Source organism: Antechinus flavipes, chromosome 4 (assembly GCF_016432865.1).
Source record: "Antechinus flavipes isolate AdamAnt ecotype Samford, QLD, Australia chromosome 4, AdamAnt_v2, whole genome shotgun sequence".
In the NCBI taxonomy this organism is placed as follows: Eukaryota; Metazoa; Chordata; class Mammalia; order Dasyuromorphia; family Dasyuridae; genus Antechinus; species Antechinus flavipes.
Genome location: NC_067401.1, coordinates 184,018,631 through 184,045,820, shown reverse-complemented (window position 1 = coordinate 184,045,820; position 27,190 = coordinate 184,018,631). Strand labels below are relative to the sequence as shown.

The 27,190-nt window shown below is 36.1% G+C and overlaps 1 protein-coding gene across 6 annotated transcripts in view; it reads left to right on the top strand.

Annotated features, from left to right (window-relative positions):
* NDEL1 (nudE neurodevelopment protein 1 like 1) overlaps window positions 1-18,150 on the top strand; it is a 97,112-nt gene extending 78,962 nt beyond the window's left edge. For 5 of the 6 annotated variants that reach the window (XM_051995714.1, XM_051995710.1, XM_051995708.1 and 2 more), the window contains one exon: window positions 9,031-18,150. In XM_051995714.1, the coding sequence (XP_051851674.1) occupies window positions 9,031-9,121 (91 nt within the window). In that variant the 3' untranslated portion in view covers window positions 9,122-18,150. The remainder of the gene's footprint in view (window positions 1-9,030) is intronic. The other variant, XM_051995712.1, reaches the window with a different exon arrangement.
* The last annotated feature ends 9,040 nt before the right edge of the window (window positions 18,151-27,190 follow it).

The following is a 27,190-nucleotide window of genomic DNA, read 5'->3' as shown; positions in this document are numbered from 1 at the left end:
GTGTTCCTTCTTTGGGTGTAGCTGTTTCTGTCCATCATTTATCCATTGAAACTCAGTTAGGTCTCTTTGTCATAGAAATCCACTTCCATCAGAATACATCCTCATACAATATCGTTGTCGAAGTGTATAATGATCTCCTGGTTCTGCTCATCTCACTTATCATCAGTCTATGTAGGTCTCTCTAAGCCTCTCTGTATTCATCCTGCTGGTCATTCCTTACAGAGCAATAATATTCCATAACATTCATATACCACAATTTACCCAGCCATTCTCCAATTGATGGGCATCCATTCATTTTCCAGTTTCTAGCCACTACAAACATTTTGGCACATACAGGTCCCTTTCCCTTTTTTAGTATCTTTGTTTTTTTTTTTTTTTTTTTAATTTAATGATTACTTTATAATGACAACATTATTCCTTGCACTTGTTTCTTTTCCGATTTTTTTTCCCCCTCCCTCCCTCCACCCCCTCTCCTAGATGGCAAGCAGTCCTTTATATGTTGGATATGTTGCAGTATATCCTAGATACAATATATGTTTGCAGAACCGAACAGTTCTCTTGTTGCATAGGGAGAATTGGATTCAGAAGGTATAAATAACCCGGGAAGAAAAACTAAAATGCAGATAGTTCACATTTGTTTCCCAGTGTTCATTCTTTGGGTGTAGCTGCTTATGTCCGTCATTTATCAATTGAAACTTAGTTAGGTCTCTTTGTCAAAGAAATCCACTTCCATCAAAATATGTCTCATACAATATCGTTGTCGAAGTGTATAATGATCTCCTGGTTCTGCTCATTTCACTTAGCATCAGTTCATGTAAGTCTCGCCAGTCCTCTCTGTATTCATCCTGCTGGTCATTTCTTACAGAACAATAATATTCCATAACATTCATATACCACAATTTACCCAGCCATTCTCCAATTGATGGGCATCCATTCATTTTCCAGTTTCTAGCCACTACAAATAGGGCTGCTACAAACATTTTGGCACATACAGGTCCCTTTCCCTTCTTTAGTATTTCTTTGGGATATAAGCCCAATAGAAACACTGCTGGATCAAAGGTTATGCACAATTTGATAATTTTTTGGGCATAATTCCAGATTGCTCTCCAGAATGGTTGGATTCTTTCACAACTCCACCAACAATGCATTAGTGTCCCAGTTTTCCCGCATCCCCTCCAACATTCATCATTATTTTTTCCTGTCATCTTAGCCAATCTGACAGGTGTGTAGTGGTATCTCAGAGTTGTCTTAATTTGCATTTCTCTGATCAATAATGATTTGGAACACTCTTTCATATGAGTGGTAATAGTTTCAATTTCATCCTCTGAAAATTGTTCATATCCTTTGACCATTTATCAATTGGAGAATGGCTTGATTTCTTATAAATTTGAGTCAGTTCTCTATATATTTTAGAAATAAGGCCTTTATCAGAACCTTTAACTGTGAAGATGTTTTCCCAGTTTGTTGCTTCCCTTCTAATCTTGTTTGCATTAGTTTTGTTTGTACAAAGGCTTTTTAATTTGATGTAATCAAAATTTTCTATTTTGTGATCAGTAATGGTCTCTAGTTCATCTTTGGTCACAAATTTCTTTCTCCTCCACAAGTCTGAGAGATAAACTATCCTATGTTCCTCTAATTTGTTTATAATCTCGTTCTTTATGCCTAGGTCATGGACCCATTTTGATTTTATCTTGGTATGTGGTGTTAAGTGTGGGTCCTCCATTGCCTTCTTGCTGAAACCTGAGGCAGCTTTTTCATGATTATAGATTTCTCTTCTGCTTTTTCTTTTATTTCACTTCATTCAGCTCATGTAACATTGCACAATAGAAAGACTGCTGAGGTCCCTATTTTCTACTCTAGTCTACTGCTGTAGTATTGTGGTCAAATAACTGTATAAGTATGACTATTATGAGACCTCATGATATAGTTCTAATGAACTTATATTCTTAGAGTATGGTCCAAGAGCTCTGGGGAGGTTCAGTACCATTTCAGAAATCCTTTTTTTTTTTTAAATAACTTTTTATTGACAGAACCCATGCCAGGATAATTTTTTACAGCATTATCCCTTGCACTCACTTCTGTTTTGATTTTTCCCCCCCTCCCTCCACCTCCTCCCCCAGATGGCAAGCAGTCCTTTACATGTTGAATAGGTTACAGTATATCCTAGATACAATATATGTGTGCAGAACCGAATAGTTTTTTTGTTGCACAGGGAGAATTGGATTCCATTTCAGAAATCCTTGAGGTCAAAACAGTTTTCATAGTAGTACAAAAATTTATTTGCCTATTAAAATACTTATCATTTTTTGGAGATAGTTTAGAGGCAGAGCCTGATGTCTGGAAAATTTGAATTCAAATTGGCTTCAGATATGTTGTAGTTATGTTATATGTTACCCTGGGCAATAACCTGGGCAAGTTGCTTAAACTATTTGCCTCAGCTGTAAAATAGGGATAACAATAACCTTACTCTCAGGTATCTTACCCTTCTCTGTGAGATCAGATTTGTTTTGGAAAGTATTTACATTTCATAAGTTATTTATGTTAATAAGAAATGAGTTTATTGTTATTTTTCATGACTGAATAAATATTTTATCAATTTTAATTTCCAGTAGATAAAACCCACATAAATGCTTTTGCTCAATAATTTTTTAAGTGTATAAAGGACCTGGAGACCAAAAAATTGTGAGAACTCCTTTTTTTATTGGAAAGAATGCTGGATTTAAGTCTTGGACTCTTTAAAAGCAGACTAGTCTCTGACCATTATCAGCTTTGTAATAGTGGGGACTCACCTCTCAGACCTTCAGTTTCTTTATTTGTCAAATGGCAGTTATAACTGAAATACCTACCATAGTGGTTCATTGTGAGAACTCATGAGACTCAAATGATGTGTATAATGTCCTTTTCCAGTCTTATACAAGTATTAGCTATTATTATCAGCTATTTTTTTTTTAGTTGGCAGAACCTGACTGACACCTCTGAGGTTCTACTCATACCTGACTTTCTCTTCTTTTATCATTTGATTTCTCCTTATGCTCATACCCAAAACTAGATTTTTTGAATTTCTGATCCCTGCCAGGAGTTGTTGATGTTGAATAATAGAAGTTTATTCAAGCTTTGGGAAAGTGGCCTTGGTTATAATCCTAGCTCCTCTACTTAATACCTGTTTGATTTGAGGTTAATCAGTTTGCTTCTTACTGCCTCAGTTTTTTGTTTTTTTGTTTTCCTGTAAAATTAATTTGAGCTAGATAATCTTGTACCTTTTATTTCTTATGCTTCTGTGACTACCTTAGTAATGCGTGCTGTTTAGAGGCTTCCTAGAAGCCTGCAGCTTAAAGTTTATCTTAGAGCCTGTATAGTATTTTTTTTCTTCTCAAAAGAGCCACCTTTTGCCAGGAATCAGCAATCAGCTTTAAAAATTGTTGCCCTTGTTACTCAGAATGGGCATTTATTTTTCATATCTCGGTGACTGGGCTTTCTATGAAACTTGAATTTAGCTACTCTTCTCTGAGATCTTGGATATTAATTCTCCCCAGGGGTAAAGTATATGTGTGTGTGCATGTGCAGGTGTGTGGTCTATCTGTCTGTCATCTATTTCCCTTTAGTTCTCTCCTCCCTCATCCCCCACCCTGCCACCTTTGATACCTATCTTTTCATTTGGGATCCATATAGAGAAATAGGGCATGTCATCTGATCTTCACAACAGTTTTTGAGATAAAAAAGTCTTTTGCAGATTTGAAAGCCGGAGACTCTGAGAGATCAATTGACATGACTAGTAGACAATAGAGCTGAGACTCAATACTCTGGTCTTTTTTATTCCAAACTGAATCCTCTTTTCATTTACTTGTTCTACTGTGTAGAAAAAGAATTGAGTTGACTTTTGGGCATTTGGTACTATTAGGATGAAAGAACAGGGATCCATTAGTATATATCATTGAAACAAATTGTTTTTCTCTTTGAAATTATCTTCAACAAAAAAACTGTTGACGATTAAAACAACTGGTCATGAAGATGTGTTTTCAGAAATACTGAGTCTGCCAAAGGGTGTGGGACAAGGCCAAAATCTGAAATTTTAACCCAACTCTTGGATTTGCATATCACAGCCTTTCATGCCTTATTGTTTTTCACATTTGGCATACAGACTTTGATAGTTTGTAAATGCTTCATGGAACAACTGAGACTTAAAGTGAGCCATGAGGGTATGGATGGGATTTGTGAAATCTTGTTTCTTAAGCGTTTGTGCACACTCAGGAAAGTGGAGAAAAGTTCCATATATACCCTAATAAGATTTCCCTCTACAACATAATGGCAATTAGTTATCGAATCTTTGTTTGAAGAGGGGATTCCCTCCACCTCTAATGTGAGGGAATCTATTCTCCCAAAGCAGTTTTTTCCATTTTTGGAGAGCTCCAGTTGTTAGTTTTCCTTATGTTAAGCTGAAGTTTCTATATTATTTATAATATCATAGCATGATAATTTTTTTAATAAAATAGCTTTAATTATGAAATAAGAGACATGCCCTCACAATATAAAGTGTTTTCCAATGAAAATAAAAAGGTTGTACGATGGACTCATTTACCACAAGTCCTGTCCATCCAACTCCACTTCCAAAGAAAACTTTTTGGTAGGTCTATTAGCTTTGACTCCAGAAGGTTATCTCTTGTCTCACAGATCACCACCAAAGGGGATGAGAAAGTAAAGAGATTGAGGGCAGGAATGGAGGTAGGAAATATACTTAAAACACAAAGGCATGTTTTGGTTTAAATTCTTCAATTTTAATACCAAACAACAAATTTAGTTTTCAAGAGCTTGAGTCACATCCATAGTAGGAAAAGATACTCTATTAAGTTGTAGCAATAAAAATGTATGCAGACTATTGGGAGAGTTAAAAGAAATCATAATTCTTAAAAAATGTTTTATATATCCATCCCTATAGAAATGCATTTTCACTTCAGTGACTTGGAAAATGCTATGGTATCAAAACAAATGATTGTTGTCTCTTTCCTAATTCACTCATCACATGCCAGTTTTCTGTGCTAAACTTGGAATAAAGAACACATGATTTCAATCCTAACTCAGACATTTAATAGCACTTGAACCTAAGACAAGTCATTTAACCTAGCTCAGTTTCAGTTAAACAGGAGTAATAATAGTTATTAGGTAGAGCAAATGATATAACATATTATGTAAAGTACTCTGCAAAACTTAAGTGCTATTTAAATACTTGCTATTTATCTTTCAATTGGAAAAGAAACCCAGGTATGTCTTTTCTTTTTTTTAAAGCCTTTTGTTTTCAAAACATAATGTGCAGGTAGTTTTCAATATTTTTTTGCAAAACCTTGTGTTGCAAATTTTTTTCTCCTTCTCTTCCTCCCTCCCCCCCCCGCTCCCCCCCCCCCCCCATGGCAAGTAACTCAATATATGTTAAACATGTGCAGTTCTTCTGTGCATATTTCCACAAATAAAGTATTTTAAAGTTGGAAGGAACCCTAGAGGTCATCTGATCCAGCTCCTGCATTTTGCAGATGAGGAAGGCTAAAGCCCTGAAAAGGGAATTGAATTTTCCTTTGTTACACAAGGACAAGATTTCTGACTTCCAAGCTCTTTCCCTATTGTTCCAATCATTATTGCATGGACTTTTCTCTTGAGCAAATCCACTCTTGGTTTCTGCTCACTTCCCTTAGCATAAGTTTATGTAAGTCTTTAAATAACTCTTTTCTGAAGTTGATCTTCTCAGCTTCCATGGATTCAAGTCTGATCTCTGATGAGATGATTTGCAGGTGAATTTATATCTAGCTCTCTTCTGACCAGTCCTGTTTGAACTGGATATCCTATACTGTAGTCATTATGTTTAAAACAGAAATCATTTAACTTCCAAGTCTTCCCTTTTCTGAATTTTCCTATTACTACTATAAAAGGTACCATAACCTGAGTGTCAACCTTGACTCCACACTGATACTCACCCTGATGCTCACTCTTCATAGTGCATTCTTATCATTTCTGCTTTCACAGCATCTCACCGACGTCTCCTTTCCACACACAGCCATTGCCCTGATGTGGACTCTCATCACCTTATACTTGGATGCTTTTCTCTCCTAATCCAGTACAGTGGAACTTCCTAGGGTGCAGGCCTGACCCTGCCTTTTCAGCACAATGCCCCCGCCCCAGTATACTTATTAAATTCCAGCGGCTCCCTATTTCTTCAAAGATAGACATAATACCCCTATACAACCTGATTCTTTCCTACATGCTTTCCCATTCTGCTTATTGTAATATTCTACGATCCATGTAATACCATCCTTCTTACTGTTCTCGAGCACAACATTTCAGTTTCCATCTCTGTACTGGCTGTGTCTCATGCTTGGAATGCTTTACCTTCTTAACTCTGCTTCCTCATGCTTACTTTGAGCCATGACTCAAATCCTATCTTCTGCCAGAAGTCTTTTCTTGACATCCCCCTGAAATTTACGTTGCATATTTCCACTGTATATCTTGTGTATGTTCAGTTGTTTTGCCTGTTGTCTGCCCTATTGTTTTTTTTTAATTGATGAATATATTTTTATTTTATTTAAAAAAAAAACAGAAAAGGAAGACAAAACAAAACAAAACATTGTCATATGTCCAACAGAACATCAGGGAGGATTAAAAATATATAACAATAAATTACCAATTCAAGAAAAGATATATAATGGTAGAAATTACACAACATTCATGAGTGAGTGTCCATCTTTTCTTTACTTCTTTGTAGATTGTTCTTTTGTTCTCTGCTGTGCATAGTTTTTATTCTTTTTTTATCCCTTTCATCCCTCCCCTCTCTCCCAAGCAGGTTATAGTTAAGCAAGGATATATTTATATCCTTGTTATTTTATATATATATAGACACATACACACATATACACACACACACATAGCTTTCCTATCACTGGGATTGTTTTTAACCTTTTCTTTGTATTCTTAGCACTTAGACGGTACCTAGCACATATTAAGCATTTAAATGCTTGTTGAATGACAAGGTCTTTTCTCTAAATTTCATCTTGATCCTTGATCCTGAAGCTTTCTTCTGGGACTGTTCTGCTTACTAAAATCTTCCTGAATTGTGGTGCCTAGAATTGTAGCTTTACTGGCTCACTTTTGCTCTGTAACCTTTGATAAGTTTAAGCCTAAAATTGCATTTACTCTTTTGGTAATCTGATCAGCTAATCTGTTTTCTTCTATCCTGATGGTCAAATTCCTTCTGTAATCTAACTTTTATTTATTGGATTAAAATCCCATCTATAATCTTTGTAACTTCTCATCTAATTTACACATACTGGATTTCCAACAGCCATCTCCAACTTGTCTGTTTTATTTAAGCCAATGCACAGATTATTAAAAGGGAACCTTGTCTCTCTTTCCCCTCCAGTAGGATGTATCTATCTGCACCTGGTACTTGGCATTCATTAGTTGAGTAGTCATTACTTTGAACTATATCTGTATTTGGGCCTTCATCATAACGCAATATAGCCTTTTCTTGCTTTGCTTATATGTTTGGTACATGAACTCATCCACTAGTATTCAAGCTGAATTTGTACTTTGAAGTTTTTGTTTTGTTGTAAATTCTAGGTGCCCTGAGGTTCACCCTATCCCTTCTCATCGAACCCTTCCTTATAACAAAAACAATCCATGATCCTGCCTCTTCATGGTAGTGAGTTTTGTTAATTGCTTTGGTATGCTTATTTTCATACTAAACTTGCATGACCTGCATTTCTCTGCATGAAGCCTTTCTCTTTGCTAAAGTCGCTCTGGATATAGTTTTATAATCTAGTAGATCTCAGGACTGGCTTGGTTTAATTAAGTTTCTACACGGAAGTCACTGACCCCTTAATTCACCTTTGAAGTTATGCTTTCTTTTTTAAATGTACTGCCAATAGTTTATTTTGCTTCCTAGAGAATTTAGGGTAAAAACACTGGTTTATGATATTGAATTGAAATGCTCCTTCTGAATGTTGTGGGATGTTATTCACTTCTAATATTTTTATATAGAAACCTTTTCTATTTCTCAGGGGAAGTCCTTAGACTCCTGGTGGTGAGAACAAATTCTTTCAGGCATCAGACCAACTCAGCTTAGGTTTACCCTAGCTTCCTGCCTTGATGCTGGCAATTTCTGAAACTTGCCACAGGCTTGATTGCTTTGGAGATTTAAACAGAGGTAGCAGAAAAGGAGTAATTGTATTCTTTTTGGAGTTGGGATGAGAGATGGAAATCTAGAAAAAAAATTCATTTTAAGAATTTTTTTTTGGTTCCTCCCTTCCATGCTAGAAAAGAGGTGTGTTGAATCTCCTTTGCCCCACTAATTTTAAAATAAATTACCAGACTACCATATTGTAAAAATATTTAGTGTTTATTTTGAACAGAATAAGTTAATCGATTTTTTTTCTTTTTTATTGATTTTAGTTAAATTTCTGGAACCTGTACTATATCTGCTTGCAAAGGAGTGTGCAATTCCTTTTTTTTTTTTTTTTTTTTTTTCAAATCCTGGAGTTTGCATTTTCATTTTGTGCCTTGGCCCCTTGTTCATTAAGGGATGAAGGGAGGTACAGAGACAGTTCCTTGCAATTTGAATTGAGACTGCTAGATGGCTAATGTGGGGTTTTCCTTGAGAGGGGAAAAAGGTCCTTCTATAATTGAGCCATTTATTGTATTAAAACATTTGAAGCAATGCCCATGGTCTGGTACATTTCTGGTGCCTGTAAATTGGCCCCTGCCCTAACTGCTAGAGGTGTGGCTCTGAAGGAACTGCCACTAGTGCTGCAGCTGTCACTATTGTGCCTTATTAAGTGAGAACTGGGTGTGCACCAGGGCTCAGAAACCAAGTCATCTTGAGTTTATTCTAATCTCCAGTGGCTAGAATGGGGTACATAGTAATTCCTTATAGGGAACCATTAATAGAGAGATGGCAGGTTTTGGGGATGAAAAAGGGAATTTCATGATGTTTGCATAATGGTTTTTAAAAGGTGCTTTATCTTTGTTTTTCTTTTTTCTATCACTTTCCAGGACAGTAAATGGCCTTGACCAAGTTCCTCCAACTGGTCTGGGCTCCTCCAGACCATCGTCTGCTCCAGGTATGCTGCCTTTGAGCGTGTGAGCACCCAGTGTCCAGGTGGAGGACCCAGCCCTCCTACTGATGAACGAGGACATACCTACGCTTACCTGTCTGTGCCCACACCTGCAAGGCCCAGCTCATGCCCTTATATCTACCTGCCTTCCCATAGCCAGCAGATGGCATGCCATGGCAAACACCATGCCCACTGCCCTGCAGAACTCTGCTCGATGTTAACCCTGGTTATTTTCTCTTCTCACCATAGTGCCCATTGGTTTCACATGATTGCACTTTTGTGGGTCACAAACTGATATGTGTATTACATGGTTTCTCTGGATACTGAAGTTCTCCCTCACCCCACTTGGCCCCTGTAGTCCTTCCTTGCTGTTCCAGTAGGAGTCATTTGAGTGTAGGACCAGTGCAAATCTTGAAATTCTCTAAAAGATCATATTGATGTGTGATAGCTTCTCTATCCCTCCCCACCCCACAACATCTCTCCTCCTGCTCCCCCCAAAAGGGTCTTTTATAACAAAGACTTGGGGGCCTCACTTCTCTCCCATATTCATGATAGTCATGGACACAGGGCATGTGTTTCCTGTGCCCTGAAGTCTTTTGAGTTAGCATTTGCAGCATTTAGTTTTAACTAGTGCAATGAACAGGGTCCCCTGGAAGTCCTAGGGACTGTGTTTTGGAGGACTTTGCAGCTGTGAGGTGTGTCTTCTTCTGTGCCTCAGACTTGATGAAGGGTTGACTGTCCCCTCACCAGCTTTCCAGATCCTTCAGTTAAAAACATTGTCTTCAGAGCACTTTTGTTTTGTTCTCAGTGGGCTTAACCAGTTGAATTGGGAGGAGTTGAGTGGCCCGTCTCCAAGGGGCAAAGAGAAGACTGTCCCTCAGAAGGGTAGGACTTTATGTGTTTTTCCTGTGCATCCTTTGATTATTCACATGCTGCATTTACTGTTTACATTTTTTTGTATATAGGTTTGTATACTTACACGCCTGAGATATTTGTGCATAACTTGGGCTTTGTAGCTTTATTTATTCAGAATCCATTTGGCATGTTTAATGACTTAGGATGGTGTCCTGTGAGCAACTGTATAAGATCATCATGTGGTTTAAAAAACAAAATGCTTCTCATCAAAATAAAGATTTTTTTTTTGTGGAAACAATGAATTTTACAGAAAAAGAAGATTGAAATTGATATATGGCCTGTATGAGAGAAAACAAAAGCTGGAATATATTAATGACGCAAGAAGTTCAAATATCTGGCTCATAAATTAGAAAGAGGAATTGACTTTTCCTGTGCATGGAGCTTCCCTCAGGGTGTTAGGGCAGGTTCAGAAGGAAAAGCCCCAGATTTTGTTTTCTTATGCTGATGAAATGAGTAATCCTTACTCTCAAGATCAGAAGCAGGTAGAGGATGACCATGAAGCCTTGTGAGCAGATTTTTATCATGTGCTTGTTAGGGGTTAGTTTATGGGATATAAAGGGTGGATCCCACCATTTTTTTCATCAAGTGAGGTATTATGCATTTTTGTCATTCTGTAGTTTGAAGTCATTTCAAATTAGGTTTCTTAGATTCCAACTCAGAATTTTCACCTCATCTCCCAGGCTTGCTGATTGACACCAGGTGAGAGAAGGTTCCAGGTGTTTGATAGCAGTGACAAGAACAGCCTCAGAAACTGGATGCTCATAGCTTTCATACAACAGGCTTTGAATACTACTTTTGGTACAACAAATGAACTCAACATGAAAGAGCAAGCAGGAACTAAAATGCTATTAAATAAGCAATACCAAGTGATATTTTACATATATAAAAACAATAAAATATGCAAATAGTCTCTGCTTTTAGACATAACGCATTCTTTTGGAATCTGGGTTTTAAAGAAGTTCTCTACAAGACAGAGTCCTGACATCACATGGATAGGTATCTTCCTCTGCATGAATAAGGAGAGAGGTGGTATGCTATTAAGGCATCCATGAAGCATGAGGTCTACTCCTATTTATTTAAAATTGCAATCTTGCCAGTGGAGAAATACTGTCTCCCAACTTAACATTTTTAGGGGTTGGATTCTATTTTAGATACTTACTAGGTGCTACCATGAACAACTAGCTTATTAGAGTTATTGTGAAGAAAGTGCAACATCCATATATGTGAATTATTGTTAAGCTTGGTAATCATGGTACAGTGGAGGTAACTATTTGGATTTAGAAGACTTGGGTTCTAAATTAATTATTTGACTTCAGGCAAATCACTTTTCTGGGCCCAGTTTTTTCATCTGTAAAATAGAGAGGGTCAGAGTGGGTAATTTCTAAGGGTCTTTCCAGGTCTAAAGCTCTGAGGTTACTTCCACCATTGATAATTCAGTGATTCCCAGTAGTATTTTATAAGGCTGACTGTGTTCTTCAACTTTTTATGTGTCTAAGACCCCTTCATTTTCCTTGAACAGAACTGATAAATATCAACCTATCGTTAGATTCTGCCCTTTTGTTCAATGTAATCTCTAAAAGTACCTCTTTAAATCTCTTTTCTTTCTAAAAGGTCGTTCTGATAACTTAAAATATTTATTAAATATCTAAAAACTCAGTTCCATCCCCTCTCATCCTGCCACCAACACAATATTAGCTATCACCTCCACAAACTTCTGTTCATTCTCTGCTGCATGTATTATTATTTTTTTAATGCAGCATTCAATTCCATCACCTGTGTAATGCAAAAGCAAACTGCTGTCATGAGCAGTGGGTTGGGAGTCAAAGGTTCTGGGTTTGAATTCTAAGTCAGCCACTTACTACCTTTACAATCCTGGGTAGAGGGCTTTTTTCCTTATTTGTACAATAAGTGGATGGGTTAGATGATCTTTAAAAGCCTTTCTATCTTTAAATCTACATGTGTGAAATGTTACTTGTGGTCACTGCTTTGCAAAGGGGTAAACCAAAAGAAGTCGTCTTTAGTTGGAATTATTTATTTAAAAATGAGTGTACATTTACCATATTTTGCCTTGGCAGCCTGGAATTGTATTGCAGCATCTCCCTAGCAAAAATTTACTTCTATATAAAAACAGCTGCTTATTGACACTGTGAAGGATGCTTTCCATGCTGTCAGTTGCCAATTTTACATATCTTCCATGACTAAATGAGGTGCTGGTGACCAAGTAATGAAATTTGTATTAAGGGCAGAGATCAGCTGAGGTTTCAGTTAACAATCTCTTCAAGATGACACTATAAGTTGAAAGTGAAGAAAAGAAAGATTAACAGAGGGACAGATATATTTTCATTAAATTCTATTAAGTGAGTGTTAATTTGTTATTAATGTAAGATCTGTGCTTCTGAAAGGTGAATGTATAGTTCTTGTTCTTATCTAGTGTGAGAGATGAACTTGTATACAGTTAAATGTAATATAGATTAAAGTAGGATGAGTTCCTATGAAATCAATGTTATGAGACAGATCACTTCTGTTCGGGGAATGGAGGATTGTAAAAAGTGGCTGGTTTTCTGAGTTAGAGCTTGAAAGATGATCTTCTAGAGATAAGTACTTGGTGAAGTATTTCAGAGAGGGCAGTGTAGAAGGGCTGGAACACCAGAAGAAATAGAATGTATTCAGGCATGGGGAGTATAGGTAGGTTTGATTCTAATGAACTATGAGGATGAGGTTGGAGTCATATTTTTTAGGGCCATGAATTCCAGAGTTAGAAAATCATACTTCATTTAGTGGGCAATTTGGGATAAAGATTTTTAACATGACCAAATTAAAAGTTATTCTAGCAGTATTGTGAGTGGGAAAGGCAGAATTGGATATCGAGAGACTAGTTAGGCTCATAAGACATTTGAGAAGTACTGAGGGCTTGAGTGACTGCTCCAGATTAAGGAGGGAAATGTTTGTAAAGTTGTATCATTGACAGTATTTGGAAACTGAATGGATGTGTGAGACAAAGAGTGAAAAATGACTCAAGATAATGATTGAGTGTTTAGGAAGCTGCAGTTTAAGTCAGGTAAAATCTCCACTTTATCTCCACCAAATGGAGCACCTAATAGGTTATTAACACCTAAAGTATGTTAGGGACATGAGACAAAAACAAATCAGTGCTTACAATTAGCTTTTTTTTTTTTTAATCAAGAATAGTAATATATAAGTTAAGACATAAAGTAATTTTGTGGAGGAGTCACTAAGAACTGGGCAAACCAGAAGGGTCCTGCCTTCTAAGAAAGAGATGGCACTATGTGGCTGATGTTTTGCATGACTTCATTTGTATAATGGGTTTTTAATTTCTTGTTTCAGTAAGTTGAGGAGGGGAAAGAGAAAATTTATAATTGAAAATGTTTTTGGAAAGGGAAATGGTAATTGGACTGAATTTGAAGGAATTTAGAAATTCTGCAAAGTGGAAGAGAGAAGGGAATACTTTGTTCTAAACATGATTGATAGATTGTACAAAGCATATAAATGATAGACTATTGTGATGAAGAATGGCAAGTCATTTTGGCTGCACCACTGTCTAAAGGGAAACATAGTGTATTTATTGAATCTGGAAAAATAGACAAGGCAGCTTGTAAAGGGATTTAAGAATTTTTTTTTTTTTTTTTTTTTGCTGAGGCAATTTGGGGTTAAGTGACTTGTCCCAGGGTCACACAGCGAGGAAGTATTAAGTGTTTGAGTCCAGATTTGAATTCAGATCCTCCTTACTTCAGGGCCAGCATGCTAACTACTATGCCATCTCGCTGCTCTTTATAAAGGGATTAAAATGAACAAAGAATTTGCATTTTATTCCACAGATTGCTACTGGAATTTTTTAAGCAGGGGAATGACCTAGTTTGACTTTGCAGATGATTGACTATCAGTGGGTGGGATGAAGGTGACAGAGTTGAAGATTCCAAGGCTATGGGACAAAGGTGACTTAAAATTTAATGGTGCCTTTATCAGAGAAGGTAGTAATAGGGATAGGATGGATCTTTTGAGAGACCTGTTCTGTTTTGGATTTGAGTTCTGTTTCAGATATATCAAATTGAGGTGTTTATCAGATATTCAGTTGGAAGTATCCACTAGTTAAATTTGCCTTTGGAATAACTTAGTTTTTCATATGTTTTCCCATGATTCTCTGAATTCTATATATTCATTATACAGTATAATATATTATTCCATTGTACTCATATGCCACCTTTTATTTAACTATTCTCTTTTGAGAGAGAACTACTTTTTTTCCAATTCTTTTTTTGGTACCAGTAAAAGCCTTTCCTGTTTATTCACAATCCTGGCAGGAATTATTTGCTCTACTTTACAGAAAATAATAATAGCTGAAATTTATTAATGCTTTCTTTCACCAACAGTTTGTTTCTTAACAATTTGTCTCACTTTAATTATTGTTTTGTTAATTTGTGGGATAACACATCAGAGGCCGCAGGCAGTAGGTCATGCAAAGAGACTACTCTCAGGATTTGGTTGGCCTGGAAGATCAGGTCTTAAACCATTGCTTCTGTGTTGCTTGAAACATAAAAAGGCAGGCCTCTGAGGAGCAGATGTGCTAATGATTTTGCAAAATGCCCATACCGTTCTAACTATTCTTCTAACAGCTCTGCTGCCATGGTGACTGCTGAATTTTGGGGGGAAGAAATCTATGTTTTTGTTAATTATATCTTTACAAAACTCTCATAAATTATTTCATGAGTATTTCATTACCTTCCAGTTCTAAGCCTGACCCAAAACATTTGATGTTAGGATTGAATAAGGCAGAGGGGTAGTTTATGGACTTAGTAACAACATAGGGCAAAGCTGATGAAGGCAGGAACTATATACAGACTCCATGTTTGATCTCTGACCCAAAGATTTTTGCTTAAGAATGTATTAAATCCTACTGGGACAGGGACTCTTAAGGAGAAAGAATAGGAAGAGTAAGTATGAGAAACTGGGAATCAGCTTCATTGATAAGAGAATCTCAAGCTTAAGAAGGGGTGGGGTGTACCCTTTTAAGCCTGCCGAGTCAGGAGATAGACAGGCGTTACCAGCAAGGAACTTGGAGGGCTATATTAGAAATTTAAACAAGCTGTCAAAACAATTTGATATATTAGTGGAAATTCCAATAACTCCCTTTTGGTTGGATTCCTTAATGTTTTAAACAATAATAAATAAATAAATAAATCAACAATGTTAATGATTCAGACCCTAATCTTTCAGACCAGAGGTATGCTGCATCTAGCTGACAAAATTCTAGTATAGCCTGACAAGATAAAAATGTAATTGGGAAATGTATAACGAAATGAATAAAGATGCAATAAAACAATGTTAATTTTCCATTTTCTAAGTCAAAATGTAGTCTTTAGGAATTCCTTGTATTTGAGTTTAGCATCACATTCTCATAATTATCACAAGCTTAGGTTGACCTAAGTGTGGCCTCCTCTCCTCCATGAAGGGAAACCATTCCAGTGTCTGTGAAACACTCCACTCCTACCCCAATGGTGTATTATAAACTTGATATTCAAATTAACATAAGCTTAGCTTGCCTTGCAATTATTTGTTTAATGAATTTCAGCATGAAATTCTTTGTCAGTTCGCATTCATTTTTCTCCTATGGTAAATGTGGTTTTTCCCCCCTCTCTACCACTTTGAATTATTTGAGGTCCTAGGAGTCTAGGATCATAGATGTAGAGTTAGAAAAAAACCTTTAAAATTCATGGAGCAGTGGAAGGAAAAAATTGATCTGGAGTCAAGTGGACCTAACTCACTTGATATTTCAAGGTCTGGTTGTTTTGGTTGTAATGTGAGGGACTTATACTAGATAACTAGGCTCTCTTCCCTCCTGAATCTGATTCTATATTCTTATCCAACCTCAATTTACTGATGAAAAAAACTTAGAACTAAAGAATTTTCACTTGCTGAAAGTCATAGTAAGTGGTAGAGCTAAAACCTAGGTCCTTTGCCTCCAAGGCCCCCATTGTATCCTTTTTAAACTGCCTTTCCCTTTTAAAGATATTCCATATTTCCATGATTCCTCATTCTTGTTGATTTAAGTTGCATGTATTCAGTATTTGGTCATTATGCCATGTTTCCTATTTGCTAGATACTTCCAGCTTTTAAAAAAATTATAATGTCCCTCTGAAAATCTTTGAACATTTGTTAATATTAAAAAAAAATGAATTCCCTTGGCATATTGCCAATAATGACATAATTGGGTTAAATTGCCATGTTTGCTGCTAGAAGTTACCCAGCAATCTAGTTTGTTTTAATAAATTTTACTAATTTGATGGATGAGTAGTACCTCAATCTATTTGAGCAATGAAGTTAAACATTTTTACAAGTGATTTTTAACATTCTTTTGAGAATTCATATTTTTCAATCCTTGTGAATTGGGTATTCTGTTTATGTAAAGCCCACCCTTATATAAGCCCGTATTTAGCAGGGAAGTCACTCAAACCAGTCTCCTGACTTCCATGTAGTACCCTACCTACAAGTGATGGTAACTTGTTCCTCCCATGAGATCGGTTTGGAGCCTTTATGAGGGCATCAGGTATGTTCTTATAATAGCACCACTCAAAGGCTGGAGTCTTCAGAGGATTGTCTGACCAGAACTTTAGGATTTAAGGGGTACTAGCAGCTGGGGCTCATGAGCCTCTACTAGTGTGCTCCTAAATAACAATGAGGAAACAGGAGTTGGAAGGATTCACAGAAAACAATATAAAACAAACATCTCAAGTTTGAGATATATGCTTCCCCTTACATCCTCATCCTTGAGAGAATGGATTCAAAACATAAGAGTTTTGTGCGTAGTGAGACAAGAATTATGTGTGACTAAAAGGTATATCCTGATTACTAATTCTGGAAGTCCTTTTATCCTGTCATAGAATCCTTTTAAAATTCCTAGCTGCTTGTTGGGCAGATGATCTGCTAAAGGGTTGGGCTGCTGTTCTGCTGGGGTGACTTAGTCTATAACTGTAAGCTGTAAGGCTATGGGGAGGAGGGGAACTCTGGGGAGAAACTGAAAAGTTAGATGCTAAGGGAACCAGAGACCAATAACTGCAGATAACAATGCCAGTGTTTCTGGGTTTATGCTAGAATGGGGCAGAGAACCAGAGTACTGAAAAGAATCTTTACCAAGCTTTTAGAGCATCAAGTAGGTAACTGTAGTTGCCTCACAAAAGGCTTCTTCAGCTCTGATTTGCATTTGGACCCCTTTAGGAAAACCTAAGAAAATATCCTAAAAAAAGAACCATTCTTCTGTTTTCTGCCTCCCTGCCACTTTATACCCTCAGGGAACAGCTAGCTGTCAGGCACTCCATTTGTCACTAAGCTAAAGCTGAAGCTAAGAACTCTTGAAGGTTAGAATGTTTTTCACTAATGAGGCTACATGTTGCCCTCAAACTCTATTTGCAGAGACACCTTCCCACATGCTCTTGAGTATTTTCCTTTCATCTCCCACCCATGTTATAAAGAAAATAAAGCACACCAATTAAACCAAAGATCTCAAGATGGCCATCTTAAATGCAGCTGTATCTCTGTTAGCTAATGGATCAAATCCATTCCTGAAAACATTGGGGAATAAAGTTTTTATAAATTAATTATTAACAAATGTCATTTCAGATATGTACTCGTGGGAAACTCTGTAGCTCTGCTTTGATGTAAGAATTGCTTTTGAGAATATTGCAATCCTCCCCCTCTTTCAGTGCACATTTAAAGGAGAAAAAATATCTAATATTGTGTCAAACTCCTGTGGAATTTCTCTTTAAAAAATCTTAGATATGGAAGCACCATAGAAATATAAAATATAATTGGTATTGGGGGATAGAATTAACATCCACCTCACGGTCTGTAACTTCAGCTTTTATCACATGTAGTTTTGTGTTTTGGGGGAAAGTTAGCCACCCTGTAAGAGAGCTGAAATCTTAATAATGAGTGATGCTTTTGTAGTGGTTCCTTGAACTCTAGGGACTTTGCCCAGAAACAGATGAAGGCCCAACTGCTCACACATGTAGGGAATCTTTCCTCCAGAGCAAAGGGAATGAATAATAATTGCAAGATGGTAAACGTGTCTTGAGACATTTATTTCTGTAACCAAATGCTATTGAAAAACTATTAAAAACTACAGAAGAGAGATTGTGTGCTTTTATTGGCCACCAATTTCTTCCAAGGTGGCTGGATATAATTCCAAAATGAACTACAAAATCTAGGGGTTTTAGGGTCTTCTAAGTTTAATAGAAGTCTAAGAGTTTGATATGGTAGCTAAGAATAAAAAAAACAAAATTAATGTGTTATATATGCCTGTATTCAGGCCTTGTCCCCAGGACTAGAGAGGTAGTAATCCTGTAGTATTTGGTTCATTACCTCACATCTGGAATCATCATGTTCAGTTCTTGAAACAATGTTTTAAGAAAGACTTTTGACAAAATATTTGGTAGGAGGTAGAGAAAAATGTGATGACCAGGATAATGAGGAGACTAAAAGTCATACTTTTAAAGAACTGGATGAAAATCTGGGACCATTTAGCTTGAACAAGAGAAGACCTCTTGAGGACTGTTAAATATCTTCAGAAATGTGTAAGAATCACCAAGTGAAATTTATCTGCATTTATTAAAATTCTTACTGTACTATAGGCTTTAGGCAAGGTGCTGGGGGTACAAAGACAAAAGTTAAACCCCCTGTCCTCAAGAAGCTTCAATTCTATTGAAAGATATTGGGTATGTATGTACGTACATACATAGAGTATTTTATCTCTAGATGTGCATGTATGTTCTGAGAATCATCTGTGAGAGCTGAGCATGAAGTCTGAGATTTTACATGGGATATATATATATCACAAAAAATAAATTAGTAAGTCCAAAATATTTCATAGGGCACAGAATTAGTAACTGAGGGGTTCAGGAAAAGCTCCATAAAAATTAGAACTTGAGTCGAGCTTTATACCAAATTCGAGGTTTTAAGAGTCATTCTATAATGAATCAAAGGGAATAATATATAAAAATATTAGAAATGTGGAGCAAGACTTGGAAGAATAAATAGTCTACATCAGGTAAGGCAGTGATTGAGTAGAATGATGTTCTGGAGGAAGAATTGATAAGACTGGATGTGTTGGATGAGGATCAGTGGGTGTTGAGGATGTCTCTGAGGTAGCAAACTCAGGTGGTAGAAAGATAATGAAGTTGCTTACAGAGTAGATTTTGGTAGAAAAGTGATGTTTTGGACATTGAGAGTTTGAGATGCCTATGGGACAACCAGTTCAAAATGTCTAGAAGGCAATGAGAAAGAGAGCAAACTCTTTGGAGAGAATATGTGCAGTTGAGAACATAATGATCCGGCCAAAGAGATTAAGAAGGAATTGTCTCTCAGATAGGAGAACCAAGAAAGAAGAACGATGTCACAAAAACCTAAAAAGAGACCATCCAGGAAGATAAGATGATAATGGTGTCAGATGCTACACAGAGGTGAAAAAGAAATGAAGACTAAGATGAGACTTGTAAGATTTTGCAGGGAGATCATTGGTAAATGGAGAGAAACATTTCAGTTGAGGAAAAGTCAGACTGCAATGAACGGTTAAGTGAATGAGAGTAGAAGTAATCATGATTAAATTGCTTGGTCAAAGGGGAGACTTGGGCATGTCTGTAGACATAAGGAAAGGAGAACCAGGGGAAGGGGGAGGTCAAAAATTAAAGAGCTAGGGATGGAATCAAGTAAGTAAAAGTAGAAAAGAAATGGCATTAGTGAGAAGGGCCATCTCAGAGATTAAAGAACTGGTGGAGATGTCAAAGGATTTTGAAATACAGAGAAATGTAAAAATATTTGAGTGTCCATCTACAAAGGAATTATAAGAATACAACTATAAAAAACAGAGAAATAGAGATTAGGTTGAGTACCACAGAATTTAGAAATGCAAAAGAACCTTAAAAGTCATTTAGATTTTTCAGATGGAGATATGGTCCAGAAAATTTAATTTTGACTTATCTAAAAACACATAGGTAAGTAAAATTTAAATCCAAGTCCTCCAATTTCAAATCCAGTGGTCCCTCCATTATATCACATTTCTTATTTTAGTAGATCTTGTGGGACTGAAAATAAAAGGTGGAACTTACAGAGAGACTTACCTTAAGGAGGGAGTTCCAAAGGGTTCCCTGTGACCTTCTCTCACAGCTCTCTGTGATATTGCAGAAGTATTCCTACTCTTTTACAATGTCTTCCAACTCTTAGTTTCTTGATTTTTTTTTAAGTGGTATGCCAGATTTATTCAGTTATTCAAGTATTTCAGCAACTGTCAAAATTGAATAAATTAAATAACATCAAATGGATGATTACAAAATTTTGTTTAGGTCAGAATAAGGGAAAATTATAGAAAGTCAGATTTTTTAACTCGATATAAAGGAAAACTTTTTAATTCCAAAAGTGGAATAGAATATATGATGGGATTAGTGAGCTCTTCATTACAGAAAACTTTTAAACAGAGGCTTAAATGTTTTCCCATTTGTCAGAGATATCATAAAAAGAATTCTTTCTTAGCCACTAAATTTATGAAAAATTTAAAAGATTTCATAATTAAAGATGAAAAAATAATAAAAGATGAAAAGGAACACATTAAGAAACCACTTTGCTTAATATGACAAAACAAAAAATTGTTTACAAAAACGTAAGGGACCTTTCAGATTGTTTCTATAGTATGATTCTGACCCTTAAACTAGGGAGAGACAAAGAAAGAAAACAGGAGACTAATATTTCTAATCAACATCAATATAAAAATATTAAAATCTAAATAAAGCTATAGCAATATATTTTTTAAAATTATGCTATGAACAGATTGATTTTTACATTAGTAATGTCTGATTCATTTAAGGAAAACTCAACAATAATAAAAATAATTATGAAAAATGAAGCTACTGTGCTGAAAAAAACTGACAAAACATAACATTTCTGTTAGAAACATTAGAAAGTATATAAATAAATGGACTTTCTCCTATTAATAAGTAGATCTATGCAAACAGCATTATGTGATTTGAAGGTCTAAAGGACTTTCTAATTGGACAAGAGGTTAAAAAAAAGGTGTCCAACACCATTATTGCCTAATATGGTTCTAAAAATACTAACTATAGTAACAACAAGAAAAGGAAATTTAGGGAGTAAGTATACCATAACTAACAATATCTAGGAAATAAAAAAAAAAACTAAAATTAATTGAAAAAGTAACTTCAATAGTTATATGACTCAAAACAAATCCACATTAATCATAACCATTTATGTATTTTGTTAAGAAAAAACTAGCAGGAAGAGAAATTCCATTTAAAGCAGCTATGAATTATAAAATAAGTCCACTAATAAAGGAATAATGAATACAACTAGAAAATTTTTTATGGAAATAAAGACATTTAAATAGAGATTGTTCATAGGCTAGAAGGAAATTCAATGCAATAAAAATTACAATACTAACCTAAGTTTCTTATTCAGTGCTAGTGCCAAAAGATTACATCATAGAGATAGGAAAAAAAAAAAGAATGAAATTCAATTGGAGGTACTTTCTCAAAGAAAATAATGGGGAAGAGTGAGAAGGCCCAACAGTAAAAGATCTTAAACTAAAACTATTTAGTCCTGTCTAAAAAAATATGGAGACTGAAAGTGAACCTCAGGGAGGCTACAGTGAAACATACTACTTATACAACATACAGAAGCAAATGAATGGTAACGAATTTTTAATAAATCCAAAGATTCCAATTACTGGAATTTCTGGGAAAAGTAGAAAGCAATCTACTATTCCTATTCCTAGTTATGGTATACTTACTCCCAAAGGTGTTTTTATTTTTTCTTCTTTTAATTTAGGAGGGAGGGAAAGAAGGCTAATATTAAGGTTGCCAAAGAACTGAAAGACAAAGAATTTTTTTTTGAAGAATTTTTTTTAAACACATGAACAGAGGATAACAGGAAGGCCAGAAAGAAACACTACATTTACTATATTTTAAAAGGAAGCTGTAGAAAAGCAAGCTATAAGAGGTAAGAGGTTCGTGTACAATTTTTCCCCATTCTATTTTGTATATGCAAATACTAATTTTGTGTTCAGAATTTTTTTTTAAGTTTAAAAATACACAAAAGGATTGTGGGTCCACCAGTCCTGAAGGCAGGAATACCTGAGTTCAAATCTGGCCTCAAGACACTTAACACTACCTAGCTGTATGACCCTGCGCAAGTTACTTAACCCCAATTGCCTTAGCAGGAAAAAAACAAAAAGGCATGGGTCAGCAATAGTTTCTGAAATTATGGAAATCTTTGCCTCATAAATATGAAAATTGTGAAGGAGAAAATATTTTTCATCTGTAGCACCCCTATGGTATTTGATTCCCCTAAGCCATGATGAAACTCCCATTTACCAGCTGCCTATCTGAGGCAATGTTGATGAATTGGAGTCATGGGATCATGTCATAACCTGGGTTCAAATCTTGCCTCTCCTATTTCCTACAGAGCAGTCCCTAAGGGCAGTTGTCTCATCTATAAAATGAAGAGTATCCATTTCATCTCTAGATCTGTGACGCTATCATATATTCTAGAGCTGGAAGAGATTTAAAAAATTTAGTCCAGCTGCTTCATTTTAAAGCATTAAATGGACAAATCTATTGATCATTTTTCTGCCCCATTCTGCAGATGCTGCAGATGGGATACAAACCTCTACTCTACAAGTATAGAGTGACTAAAGAGAAGATGTAGTTGTCTCCCTTTCTTGTATTTATCCCCTTTACTAAAAGTGAATCTGTGACCCTGACCATGTCATGTAATTTAGGCAATTCTAAAAGAAGTCACAAAAATGCCAGCCTGCACTGGTAGGGACAGTTTCCTCATCTGTAAGCTTCCTCTATCAATGAAATAGTAGGTATTTATTGCCTCTCATTAGGATGTACATTCCTCACAGATAGGGAATTATTTCATGTTTGTTGTATGTTCCTGTCAATTATGAAAGATAATGGGGAATTCAAAGACTGTCACATCCATATACAAGACATCTTGTACTTGACATCAGGGAGCAGAACTAAGATCGATGATTGAAAGTTATAGAGAGGCAATTTAGACTCATGGTAGAAGCCACTTCAAGTCTTATTTCTAGTCTAATGAGTTTTGGTCATAGTTGCTGAAAATTGTTGTTATAGAATGGATAGGGCCAAAGGATACCAATTAGTTGTCACTCTCAGAATTGGACTTCTTCCTGTTGCCAGTGGGTAGTAGAGATCTTATCTCTGACATAGAGCATTAGGCTGAGCAGTGGAAGGTGCACCTACCCCATTAGAAATGCTGGGGTCTTCGTGACTGATTTACTAGACTTCCAGTCTGCAGACTTTTAACAAATTCAAATGTGGAAGCAGTAGCTATTGGGAATCAATTTAATTAAATTGCTTCACTTAATTTAAGTAACAAGATGCTACACGCTGATACTTTTATCAAATGAGAACAATATCATAGGTTTTAAACGTTTTAATGTCCATGAAAATGCCCCTCATATTGTTCACCTAAGACCTTGAGCCTATATCTGCCCTTTTAAAAAATGCCCAATTATTTTAAAACCAATTTTTAATATTTCTGTCCCCAAGAATTTTTTTATACTGACATTCATTCAACATTTATTAAGTATTTTATTAGGTGCTGGGTACTGGGAGTGGAATGGGATAGTCAACAAACAAAATTTAGGATAATGCTTAAATCTGTCTTTTAGCTAGCTATTTTATCTTTTGATTTTATGATTATTGACTTTCATGACACAGATTTTTACTGTGAGTAAAAAATATTGCTGTGAAAATCAAGTCAGAAAAGGTATGTCCATCATGTTTCAAAAATAAAATGGATGGGACAATAGAAAGACGGTTCCTGTTAAAGCAGGAATCTTAAGATACTAGATGAGTAAGAGGAAGTCCCAGAACATTAGGTAGAGTTTCCCTGGGAGATTTATGGAAAAATATGGTCAAGAATCTCATCACCAGGACAAGATAAGGAGCTTTAATTTGTACTAATGGCGAGAGTATCTGTGTGGATGAAATCACAGATTTTTATCAAAGTAATCAAAGAAAGACTCTTCCTTTAGTTTTAATATGTCATTAGAATATTTCATTACTTTGATTTAACTTGTCTTAATTGTAGATATTTACTTGCTGGCCAGAAAAAAATAAGACAGCCAGCAGACCAAACAATCTAAAATGGAAACCTGTTTCTTCAATCCTTCACTATATAAAAAGCTTTCACAATAACCAGAGATATACAATCTAAACATGGAGTCTTCAAACTGACTGTCCGTGGTTAGAACTGGACCAGTGCCAGGCCAGAGATCTTATAATTTATTTGGTTTTTTTAAGATAGTTGGAATAGTGCATTCTGCTTTGGGGGTAATTAAGGAAAAGTGTTGTAAAACATCCTCCTCTCCAAAAATGTCAAGTTGCAGGTACCTGTAAGCTTCATGTATTGTGGCCCATCAGGGATATATTTTTTATTTCACACTTATTTCCATGTACAGATTTGATCCTTCGATTCTCTACCTGGTCATCTGTCCTACACTAGCCACTGTCTCTTAGTTTTTCCGTTTTGATTCCAGGGTGAACAAATTCAACTTTATACTTTCCTCCTCTCTTGATTACATTACTGATTATATCCCAACAAGCCTCAGCTTCTTTTGATCACTCCCACCATTCACTGCCTTTGTTCCTAACATGCTGCTGGACAAAGGTAGAGAAAACCCTGCAACTATTCTGATTGGATCTACTACAAATTTGTTACATAAGTCACCTGGGGCCTCACTAGGACAGTGCTGCAAGCCATCCTTCTATCCCTCCACTGTCATTCATTATGCAATTCCACAGCAGCTCTTCCAAACCTTCTCATCTCTCCTCACACCTCCTATACCTATCTGTCCCCCAATCCTCTTGGCTGAGAACTCTGCCTCATATTTTACAGAAAAAACTGATGCCATTCTTCATGAATTCCCTCTTCTGCATCTCAACATAAGGTGTCCTTCCCAGGCTGATCCCTCTGTGTGTACAAGTGATCCCATTCTATCCCATCTCTTCCAATATAATGCTTCATCTTTTTTCTTTCACTTAGTTTCACCTTCTTCCTATCTGCTGGCTCCTTCTCTACCGCTTATGAACCTGCCCAGCCTGACAAAGCCCTCAGCTGATCCTTCTATCCCTGCTAGCATTTTCTACAATAGGTACCTCCATTTTATCTCTTCTCACTCTTTCCTTAACCCTTTACATTTTGGCTTCCATCATCATTCTACTGAAATGACTCTTTCCAAAGTTACTAAATCTCTTAGTTATCAGATTTGATGGCTTCAGTTCTCATTCTCTGTGACACTGCAACCTTTGATACTTTTTATTCGTTAATAATTTCCTAGATTTTTAGAATATCCAGGTTATCCTATCCTACCTCTCATTCATTAAGCTTCAGTGGGTTCTTGCTACCTCCAGGATTAAATACAAAAGACTCCAGCATTCAAAACTTTGCCTCTTACCCTTTTCAGTGTTTTAATACCTTATTTCGATACACACTCTTTGATCTCGTCATGGTGGCCTTCTTCATGATACTTCCCCTTTTGTTGGACATTTTTTCTGGCTTTCTCCCATACCTGGAATGCTCTCCCTCCTCAACCCAGCCTGACTTCTCTTGCTTCTTCTTAAATCCCTTATTTTATGGGAAATCTTCCTCAATTCCTCTTAATTTTAGTCTTTCCTCTTAGTTATTTGCTATTTATCCTGTTTGCTCTCTACACATTTGTTTTCCTATAGTCTTCTCCATTATATCATTAACTCCCTTTTGCCTTTCAGTGCTTAGCACATTGGTTGGCATATAGTAGGTGCTTAATATTTATTGATTTAGATTTATTTGGAGAAGGCACTGGAAAACAGGAGGGAATTGTCCCATCCTCACAGTTGATGTTCCGTGGAAATGGTAGATGGGTCTGTGGAGAAATTAGGAATGATTAAGGAAGAAGGAATTAGAGAAACCAAGTCACTATTAACCATTCTTCCATTTGTGAAACAGCACCTCTTTGGCCCTCCATCATATCCACATGACCCCAGTGTGTGAAGCTGTTGCAAAAGAAAGAGATCCCATTTCACTGTTGTTATGATTGCAGGGCAGTGCTTTCTGGAATTGAATGGGCCAGTGATGGAGGCTAAGACTTTTATTCATTAATATGAATATCAAATCCCAAAATATGAGTCGGGATTAGGGAGAATCTTCAGTTCCTATATACTCATGCCTTCTTCAATTGTTTCCTTTTGAACCTTGCCTCTTCAACCAACTCATCTAGATCTATTTTTTTACCCATGGTTGCTGCTGTTTTCATGCCTCTTACAACACTAGATTGGAAGGATCTGATATTTTTTTCCTTCTCACCATTTCTAAACCCTCTCTCTGTTGTCATTACTCAGCAAATTAAAATACTCCCCCCCCCCCCCCCTTTTTAAACTAGTCTATACCACTTGGTCCAAACTCTGTTGTTATCAGCAATTGCTAAACTCTGGGTTACTTCCTCTCCACATTCAAAAGTTCCTAGTTTGCTGTCTTCTCTGTATCCCAACTCCTGCATTCATACTTTGGGATTCAGTATTCACAATGATGAATATCTCAGACATCCAGTTCAATAAAACACTAAATTTTGATCTTCAGCCATTAAATTAGAAAGGTGAGGTCTAAACGCTAACTTTTTCCTCCTCTTTTTTTTTTTTTTTTGTTGGACATATAAGTTGCTTCAAATAAACAATCCTGGGAGCTTTTCATTTAAAAATTTAAGCAAAACCTAATTTAAAAACAATTGTGACTAGCAGTATGTATGACTTCTCTAACAGAAAAGATGAAAGGAGCTCACCTGGAGCCAACAACATTGGACCTTATATTTCAACTGAATTTTGTTGTTTTCACTTACCTATAAAAATGTGGACATTTTTCTTTTTTCTTCATTCTTTGCATCAGTTCACTGAAGTCTTTTCCCATTTCTTGAATTATTTATACTCATTTTTATTTAGACTACCATTTCATTATGTTTATATGACACAATTTCTTATTTATTACACAATTATTGGACCCATAATTTATTATCAACTTTTTCTATTCCATTTTGTACCACCATGAACTTTGGTAACTATAACATCTTTTTGTTGATTTCCTTGGGAATACTAGAATGA